At 46.2% G+C, this 10,326-nt stretch overlaps 1 protein-coding gene across 1 annotated transcript in view; it reads left to right on the plus strand.

Annotated features, from left to right (window-relative positions):
- Positions 1 to 7,470, plus strand: part of cps1 (carbamoyl-phosphate synthase 1, mitochondrial) — a 171,062-nt gene extending 163,592 nt beyond the window's left edge. Inside the window, exons 36-38 of the mRNA XM_059967443.1 lie at positions 1,471 to 1,583; positions 3,818 to 3,947; positions 6,461 to 7,470. Of these exons, the coding sequence (XP_059823426.1) occupies positions 1,471 to 1,583; positions 3,818 to 3,947; positions 6,461 to 6,562 (345 nt within the window). The 3' untranslated portion in view covers positions 6,563 to 7,470. The remainder of the gene's footprint in view (positions 1 to 1,470; positions 1,584 to 3,817; positions 3,948 to 6,460) is intronic.
- The last annotated feature ends 2,856 nt before the right edge of the window (positions 7,471 to 10,326 follow it).

Consider the following 10,326-nt stretch of genomic DNA (forward strand, 5'->3'; position numbering starts at 1 on the left):
GTGCAATGGAGCTCTGCTACACACAGTGGAATGATGCCCTGTGCAATGGAGCTCTGCTACACACAGTGGAATGATGCCCTGTGCAATGGAGCTCTGCTACACACAGTGGAACGATGCCCTGTGCAATGGAACTCTGCTACACACAGTGGAACGATGCCCTGTGCAATGGAATTCTGCTACACACAGTGGAACGATGCCCTGTGCAATAGAGTTCTGCTACACACAGTGGAACGATGCCCTGTGCAATGGAGCTCTGCTACACACAGTGGAACGATGCCCTGTGCAATGGAACTCTGCTACACACAGTGGAACGATGCCCTGTGCAATGGAATTCTGCTACACACAGTGGAACGATGCCCTGTGCAATGGAACTCTGCTACACACAGTGGAACGATGCCCTGTGCAATGGAATTCTGCTACACACAGTGGAACGATGCCCTGTGCAATGGAGCTCTGCTACACACAGTGGAATGATGCCCTGTGCAATGGAGCTCTGCTACACACAGTGGAACGATGCCCTGTGCAATAGAGTTCTGCTACACACAGTGGAACGATGCCCTGTGCAATAGAGTTCTGCTACACACAGTGGAACGATGCCCTGTGCAATAGAGTTCTGCTACACACAGTGGAACGATGCCCTGTGCAATGGAGCTCTGCTACACACAGTGGAATGATGCCCTGTGCAATGGAGCTCTGCTACACACAATGGAACGATGCCCTGTGCAATGGAGCTCTGCTACACACAATGGAACTGCCCCCTTGCTTCTATATCTTACGGTCTTATGATTCCTGGGAATGCCAGGATGCCATCAGAATGATCTCAGGAATGAAGGGGTTAATGTATGAGGAATGTTTGATGACTCTGGGCCTGTACTCGCTGGAGTTTAGAAGAATGTGAGGGGATGTGAGAATCTCATTGAAACCTGCTGAATATTGAAAAGCCTTGATAGGGTGGGCATGGAGAAGATGTTTCCAATAGTGAAGGGAGTCTAGGATCAGAGGGCATAGCCTCAGAGTAGAAGGATGTCCTTTCTTTGGCCAGAGCCTGGTGAACCTGTGGAATTGATTGCCACAGACGGATATGAAGGCCAGGTCACTGGCTATATTTAAAGAGGGGTTTAGTGACTCTTGATCAGGCATCTCAGGTTACGGGGAGAGGCAGGAGAATGGGATATTCAATCAGTCATGATAGAATGGCAGAGCAGTCCCAGTGGCTGACTGGCTTAACTCTGCAACAATATTTTGTGGTCTTTTGTTGAAGCATAATGTTTTGGAATGATGGAGGGTAGGATTTCTTGTTGCACAAAGAACAGGAAAGTATACTGACAGTTAGTGAGTCAGGCAGGAGTGCAGGATATATGGTTTAAAGAAGCTGTTCTGTCTGGCAGCTTCCTTTGTGAGAATTTTTAAATGTGCCCCAAAACTGAAGTGGTCCATATGTGATGTGAATTCTCTGTCTTTATTTTAAAGCTTTATGCCACAGAAGGGACGTCTGCCTGGTTAAACGCCAATGATGTTCCAACAGGGCTTGTGTCGTGGCCCACAGCAGAAGACCACAGCTCCAACATCCCTTCCTTCACCAAGTGAGTGAGGATCAGAGTAATCGATCAAATCTCTACCTGATCTGTAGTTGTGATCCGTAGCCTGAAAGGGAGAGGCAATCGCTGGGGCATGGGTGTACTGTGGACTGTGGACAGGGGTGGTGTACTGGGTTCAGGTGTTCTGGGAACCATGTGGAGGATATATAGGGGAAATGCTGGGCTGTGGGTGTACCAGGAAGCCAAGGGCATAGGTATACTGGGCAGTGGATGCTCTGGATGCTGGGAAATCTCAGAAGGTGCTATGGACAGCATCACCTGTTGTCATGGCTGCCAGTTTCTTCCATGCCTCTCATTTCACGTAGTGTGGGGTAGGATATCTGAAGATCAAAGGTTTCAAAGGTACATTTAATGTCAGAGAAATGAATACAATATACATCCTGAAATGCTTTTTCTACACAATCATCCACAAAAACAGAGGAGTGCCCCAAAGAATGAATGACAATTAAATGTTAGAACCCTGAAGTCCTCCCCCAGCTCCCCTCCCTCCCTCACGTAAGCAGCAGCAAGCAACGATCTTCCCTCCTCCACCGGCATAAAAAAGCATCGGCACCCGCCACCGAGCACTCAAGTATGAGCAAAGCAACAGCAAAGACACAGACTTGCAGTTACCCCAAAGACTTGGCGTTTCACCCGGTATTTGACATACCACAGGCTCTCTTTCTTTCTCCCTAATAAGGGAGAAAGAGATGGCTCCATTTCACAGCGAGAAGGGAGCTATAACAAACAACTTGATGATTTACAATGTTATAAGTCCATTGCATTGCTTTTTCCGAACTCTGTGCCGAAAGATCTTGGGTCTCTGGGCACACAGCCTTGGATCCTCCATCTCCCACGACACCGACCTACGACCCGCCCGTATTCAGAGCCATGAGAAAGCGAGCTGTGCTCTTGGGCCGAGCCCTTGGCGTGCCGAATAATGGCCAGTCGTGAAACCCCGAGAGTGGGTCCCATTCCAGCTAAGAACCATAGTCAACGTTTAACTCCAGGTCAGGGTCTTCAAAAGAATCCTGAAGGGGAAAAATAGTGATATTAAAGATGGAAATAGAGCTGTTTTTGAAGATGCAAGCAAAGGAGTCACTGTTAGGTGTCATTAATCCTCCTAAGCTTCTTCTTTCAGCTTTTATAACTGCCAGTCTATTCTCCTCCTTGCCAATTTTATGTGGGTCAGTTTTGATCTGAAAATGTCACCGGGCTGCTGTTACATCCCTATCATCTCCTTCCCACGACATTCCCAGGATCCCTCCTCTCGTTCCCTTTTGTCTAAATGTCTCTGTTTGTGTTGCAGAAACCACCATTAGTGCCTTCACATGAGAGGGAAAGGAACTGTTTTGAAGGCTGATAGCTCCATCGTAGAGTGGTATCAGTGTTAGGGTCACTGAGGATTCATGTGGACAACCACGTAACCATTTGACCCATTACACACCTCCTCTACAAGATGTGCACCAAGAGATTCCAGGAACTTTCAAATTAGGTTTAATATTACTGACATTACCCAACCAGGGACGTGCCCTCTTCTCACTGTTACCGTCTGGAAGGACCCACAGAGCCTGACAACACACACTCAGCAATTCAGGAACAGCTTTCCCCCTCTGCCATCCGATTTCTAAATGCACATTGAACCCATGAACACTTCCTCATTATGTTTTCACTTATGATTTGATTTTGGTTTTTGCACTACTTATTTTAACTATTTGATAGACACTTATATGTAAATAAAAACTTAACGTAAATCAGTTTTTTTCCTCTATTTATTTATCGTGTATTTCATTGTACGGCTGCCATAAAATTAACAAATTCCACGATATGCCAGTGATATTAAACCTGATTCTGATTCATGTGTCATTTTATTGTGATAGCAATACATTGCAATACAGTGCATAAAGTTTACGATAAATTACAAATACATATATATAGTGTGAAAAGATAGCAAAACTATGTTAGATCATGTTCATGATCCTAAAACATTGAATGTGCGTTTTCAGGCTCTTGTACCTCCTCCCTGATGATAGTAATAAGAAGAGAGCATATCATGGGTGATAAGAGCCCTTAATGATGGTTGTCATCTTCTTGAGGCATCAAGAAGGTCTCCTTGTTGCTGGGGAGGCTAGTGCTTGCGATGGAGCTGGCCTACAATCCGCTAAAGCTTTTTCCAATGTGTGCAGTGGCCCCTCCATACCAGACAATGATGCAACCCTCTTTCTCTCTTCTGCTCTTAGATTGATCCATGATGGGGTCATTGACCTAGTGATCAACCTGCCCAACAACAACACACGCTTCATGAGAGAGAACTACCTGATCCGTAGAATGGCCATTGATCATGGAGTGCCCCTCATCACCAACTTCCAGGTAAGTGGCCACCACACTCTGCCTACTGACATTAGGATGCCAGAGGGATTGGTTCCCAGCTGGTGCTGGGGTCATAGTGAGCAGTGGGGAGAGGAGCAGATGATTTGTGACAGACAGACAGACATACTTTATTGATCCCGAGGGAAATTGGGTTTCGTTACAGTCGCACCAACCAAGAATAGTGTAGAAATATAGCAATATAAAACCATAAATAATTAAATAATAATAATTAAATTATTCCAAGTGGAAATAAGTCCAGGACCAGCCTATTGGCTCAGGGTGTCTGATACTCCGAGGGAGGAGTTGTAAATAGACAATAGGTGCAGAAGTAGACCATTTGGCCCTTCGAGCCTGCACCACCATTTTGAGATCATGGCTGATCATCTACTATCAATACCCGGTTCCTGCCTTGTCCCCATATCCCTTGATTGATGTTTGATGGCCACAGGCAGGAATGACTTCCTATGATGCTCAGTGTTACATCTCGGTGGAATGAGTCTCTGGCTGAATGTACTCCTGTGCCTAACCAGTACATTATGGAGTGGATAGGAGACATTGTCTAAGATGGCATGCAACTTGGACAGCATCCTCTTTTCAGACACCACTGTCAGAGAGTCCAGTTCAACCCCCACAACATCACTGGCCTTACGAATGAGTTTGTTGATTCTATTGGTGACTGCTACCCTCAGAAATTTTGGAAAGTATTTAATTGTGGAAAGGGCTAATTATGATAATACAAATTGAGCACCCCTTATCCTAAAATCTAAAACCCAAAAACCTTCAAAATCTGAGAATTTTTGAGTGCTGACATGATGTCGCAAATGGAAGGTTCCACGAGGCACTGTGAGCGGCAGTTCCGTGGGCAGCAACACCTTGTTAATGAGAGAGGTCAGAGAAGAATAGCCAAACTGGTTCCAGCTGACAAGAAGGCAACAGTAACTCAAATAACCATGTCTTAAAGCAGTGACTTCAGAAGAGCATCTCTGAACACAAGACACAGAGGACAAATAAGGCCAGGCTATATACAATGAATGGTGAGCCACAAGGGACCTCGGGATACGGGTGCAAGGATCTCTGAAGCATATGTGATAAGGAAGATGTATGTGATTGCTGCTCTAATCAGCCAGAGGTGGGATTGGTCTGTGCTCCAACCTGTGCTTTTCCTTGAAGGTCATCCTTCCCCTCCCCCTCCCAATGGGATCCAAAGAGGTATACTTGTTATTGAGTGGGATAGCCACTCTGGTCAGAGTGGGAGATGTGGCTGGTGCGATGGGGTCTCATCCAGGTCCACCCAGAACTTAATTCAGGCCACTTTCAGGTATAAACCAAGCAGATGTCCTGTTGGCTTTTCCTGCAGGGAATTTGGGTGTTTGTGGTGTAGAGAATGCTTGTGGTGTACATGGTGTATACAGTTCCAGTGGTGTTCATGGTATCTGTACACAGTCAGAAGTGTTCATGGTACCTGTCTGTACACAGTCAGAACTGTTCATGGTATCTGTCTGTACACAGTCAGAACTGTTCATGGTATCTGTCTGTACACAGTCAGAAGTGTTCATGGTATCTGTCTGTACACAGTCAGAAGTGTTCGTGGTATCTGTCTGTACACAGTCAGAAGTGTTCATGGTATCTGTCTGTACACAGTCAGAAGTGTTCGTGGTATCTGTCTGTACACAGTCAGAAGTGTTCGTGGTATCTGTCTGTACACAGTCAGAAGTGTTCATGGTATCTGTCCAGCAGTGTACACAGTGCCTGTGTTATGATCTGCTGAGGTCGTATTTCAGTTTTTAGGCACTGAAATTGATCCATTCAGCTTCACTTATGTAGCCGTTAGCTGTGCTGGACAGGGCTTCATCAGCTCCAGAGTCTGGAGTTTGTGGTTTCGAGGCAGGACTCCAGGTGGAAGTGCTGGTAGAGTTCAGAGGAAGCTCGCTCAGCTGCTGGGAGATCTGCCTGAGGTGGTGAGATCTAGCCTGGTGGTTATGGTGAATTTGATGGCATGTCATGCCACTCTGAGCCTCGACGACCTGGAGCCCTCATCTATCGCAGCCGCTGCCTGAGGTTTCTCTGCTGGAATAAATACAGAGAGGCCAGAGCTGGCCCTGCTCCCACAAAAGCATCCAATATAGTCAAAAACCCGTTCCCACCCAAACATCTCTTTCTCCCCCTCCCTTCAGGAAGAAAATACAAAAGCCTGAAAGCACATACCACCAGGCTGAATGACCGCTTCTGCTCCACTGGTATAAGACCATTGAATGGCCTCCTATCTCACAATCTACCTCAACATGGCCCTTGCTCCTAACTGTCTACCTGCACTGCAGTTTCTGTGTCGGTCTCACTCCTTATTCTGCATTCAGTTATTGCTTTTGCTGTTGTACCACCCTGATGTACTTGTGTACAGAATGATTAGTGTGAATCACTGTGTCTAGGTACTTGTAACAATAATAAACAAATTACTCATGACCAGATCTCTCCTGCCGCACTACCCGAGTGACAATGTTACTGGTTCCTTCCAGGTGGCGAAGCTGTTTGCCGAAGCCATTAAGCACTGTGGGAAGCTGGACTCCACCAGCCTGTATCACTACCGAGAGAACAGCGTGATCAGAGGACTGCAGTGAGCTGGGGGTCCGCGGACACCTCCATCCTCCCCACGTGTACAAAGCTGGATCTCCAATACGAGCTACATGAGATTTGTCTGTAACAAATTTGAATAAAGAGACTTCACTGTTACCTCAACATCCCCATTACTCAGCCTTTAGAGGTTTAATCACTATGTAATCAACTCCTGGCTGTTTTCACTTCTGTTGGGCATTCAGTGGGCCCAGGGGCTGCATGCCTCTGACCTATCAGGGATTCTCTTGTGCCCTTTGACCTCTTGCCTGCCCTTCTCAGCGCATACTGTGGTAAACTGCAGCTCTGCGGTCCCAAACTTCCTGTCAGTTGTGAGGGTGCCTCCCTCCTCCTGTGCTGGTTCCCTGCTGCCTGTTAGTGCTGCTGGCCGGCAGCCCCCCCCCCCCCCCCGTCATGTGCCCATGGTGATCAGAAGGTAAGATAGCCGGGGCAATCGTTGCTCCCGAGTGCCAGGCCCATGCATGTATCTAGCCTGCCACTGCCAGCAACAGTCCTATACCTGGAGATGGCCATCCAAGCTCCTCCCTCCCGCCCTCCGCTTTCCTGAAGAAAAAGGGCACCATTTGTGGATGTGCAGCGTTCACTCTTGGGTCTTACTCAACCCCTGGCAGCTCGTACTCAGACAACCTCAGTGGGAGCGGGGCCGATGGGGCCCCGAGGTAGGACTGGACCATCCCCAGAGAGCACTGATTCTGGGCTTCACTGGCTTCTGGGCTGTGCTCACGTTGACCTTTTCCCTGCTATTGTGCTCCAGTGCTGTGCACCGTGCAGTGAGCAGGGCCACCAGATACAGTTCTTTGCATAGTGCTTTGTGATCAGTCCACTCTGCTGTAAATCCAGGCAATTCTTTGTAAGCTAACTCAACACAAATAAATCATTCTTTAATTAAAACTAATATTGTGCACCTTGTGAGTGATTGGGAATGTTAACCTTGTCTGGTAGTAGTGCAATCAGTCAAGACAGGTATGATGTTCTCCCTAGTGGAGAATGCCTGTGTCTGACTCTGTTTAACATGGGGAGGCTGATGTACAGGCTGCCACCACGCAGTCCTTGACCACTCAGGGTCGGGGTCCAGTGGCATGGGGACACTTCACTACTGCAACCTTCCTCCGCTTTCACTGCCGTTGCGATGTGTCATCATCTTCCGCCAGCTCCGGCGTTGAGGTCTTGACTGGATCACTCTGCGTCTGGAATCTCCCCTTGAGCTTACCGTCATGGGCGACCGTTCTAGGTAGCCAAGCTCCAAACGGCATTACTCTTAGGGTGCCAGGAAATCATAAGCCTTTCCACCACAACAAGTTAATGATCCTTGGAGAAGCAGACGCAGCCAAAGATCAGAAAACATTGTAAATATCTGCAGGTCAAGTGAAAAGTAGAAGAGTCAAAGTTGCAGGCTGAGGCATTTCCTCAATGGAGGAAGTATACTCAGTGTTCTTCACCATGTGTTCCTGCATGTTCATGGTCTTCTGCTGCTGTAGCCCATCTGCTTCAAGGTTCAATGTTTTGTGTGTTCAGAGAGGTTGTTCTGTGCATCATTGTTGTAATGTGTTTTTATGAGTTTTGTTGCCTTCCTGTCAGTTTGAACCAGTCTTGACGTTCTCCTCTGACCACTCTCATTAACAAGGTGTTTTTGGCCCACAGAACTGCCACTCACTGCATTTTTTTAACTCCATTTTCTGTAAACTCTAGAGACCGTTGTGCATGAAAATCCCAGGAGATCAGCAGTTTCTGACCCCCATTTAACCCCAGTATCATTCCATGAACCTCTTGACCATGTCTGCATGCTTTTAAGCATTGCATTGCTGCCATTCAATTGGGTGATTAGATATTTACATTAACATGTTTCCAGTTGTACCTAATAAAGAGGCCACTGAACGGAAGTTAGTTTTAGGTCATGGAAAAAATGGGAAAGGATGGATATTACCCCGTGAATAACTCCTGATCGGATGAATCCAAATGAGACAGTCAGAATCAGACTCCGTATTTTTGTGATGCAATGCAGACACCAGGGGAGTGAGATGTAACCAGCAGAATCCTCTGTAGGTTAGAATCAGGGAAAACTACTTGTTGACAGGCAGAGATGTCCATTACTGACAAAGGAGACATGTGGATTGTCTTGTGTTCCTAGACACATTCTGTATCCCGATTTCCTGTAAAGTGAAGCCATTAATGCATGCATAAAGAGATTTTAAAAGTATATGTATTTATTCTACAAGAGTAAATGTTGCTCCATATCTTAAATTTTTGGAGAGTGATTTGTGACTTCTGTAAGGCTGAAGATCTGCTATCCAAACTGCTGTAATGCAGCGATCACCTGTACACAGAGCAAAAAGTGAGTTACCTAAAGTTAGAGATTCCAGCACAGGTGGAAGATACACATACAGTACTGTGCAAAAGTCTTGGGTGTATATATAGCTAGGATGACTAAGACTTTTGCACAGTACTGTATTTGTCAACATGGAGCAGAGAGCAAGTCTGTATATCTGGTGGGAAAATGGGATATTGGGAATGGTGAGAGTGGAACTCTGCGGGAGGGGTATGGGACAGGTGGCAGAGAAGGAGTGTCGGGTAGGATGTGGTGCAGGTGCAGACTCACTTAGATCTGAGGCACCAGATAAGGTCATTAGATTCAAAACAATTGGTTTATTGATCATTACAGAATGTCTCTCCAGTGCTTCCTGCTCCCTCCCCTCTCCCTTCCCCTTTTCCTAACCATGATTCCTCTCTCCCTGCTCCCTTACCACTCTCAGTCCATGATAGAGACACATATCAGTATCAGGTTTATCATCACTCGCGTATGCCATGAAATTCGGTGTTTTTTTATGGCAGCAGTAGAGTGCAATACATAAAATTACTACTGTGTGTGCAAAAGTCTTAAGCACCTTAGCTATATGTACGTGCCTAAGACTTTTGAACTGTACGGTATGTAGAACAGAAACAGGCCTTCAGCCCTCTGTGTCTTTGCCAACTATGACACCAATGTAACTGATCCTATCTGCATGCACATGATCCATATCTCTCTGTTCCCAGTACGTTCATGCGTCTGTCTAAAAGCCTCTTAAATACTGCAGGTGTATCTGCTTCTGTTACCTCCCTCATCAGCCCATTCCAGGCAACTACTAATTTCTGCAAACTTAAAAACTTGCCCCATGTATCTCCTTCAAACCTTTCCCCCTCACTTTACCCCTAAGTCCTCCAGTGGTGTATCGTCTCCAAAGCTGTTATATCCTTCCCAGAATGGACTGATCAGAATTGAAAGTCATATTCCTGATGCAGCCAAACAGAATTCTAAAAATCAGCAACATAACTTCCCGACTCTTGAACTCATTGCCTCTACTAATTAAGACAAGCATACCATATGCATGCAGCTAATTATAGGGAGCTATCGACTTGGACCCCATTCCCTCTAAATCAGCACAGTTAAAGGTCCTGCCATTAAATGTATTATACTTAATCTCCGGAACTGCAACATATCCCATTTGGTCAAATTATATTCTATCTGCTATTTCTCTGCCCATATTTGCAAATGACCTAGTATCCCATTGTATCGTTTAGCAATCTTCTACACTATCCACAACACCACCAATCTTTGTATTGTCTGTGAACTTACTAGCCCACCCATTGACATTTTCATCCAAATCATTTTGCATACATTACAAGCAGCAGAGTTCCCAGTACAGATCCCTGTGGCACAAGACTGGTCACAGACCTCCTGCCAGAATAAGTCCCTTTGACCACTATCCTCGGTCTT

This window comes from Hypanus sabinus, chromosome 4 (assembly GCF_030144855.1).
Source record: "Hypanus sabinus isolate sHypSab1 chromosome 4, sHypSab1.hap1, whole genome shotgun sequence".
In the NCBI taxonomy this organism is placed as follows: Eukaryota; Metazoa; Chordata; class Chondrichthyes; order Myliobatiformes; family Dasyatidae; genus Hypanus; species Hypanus sabinus.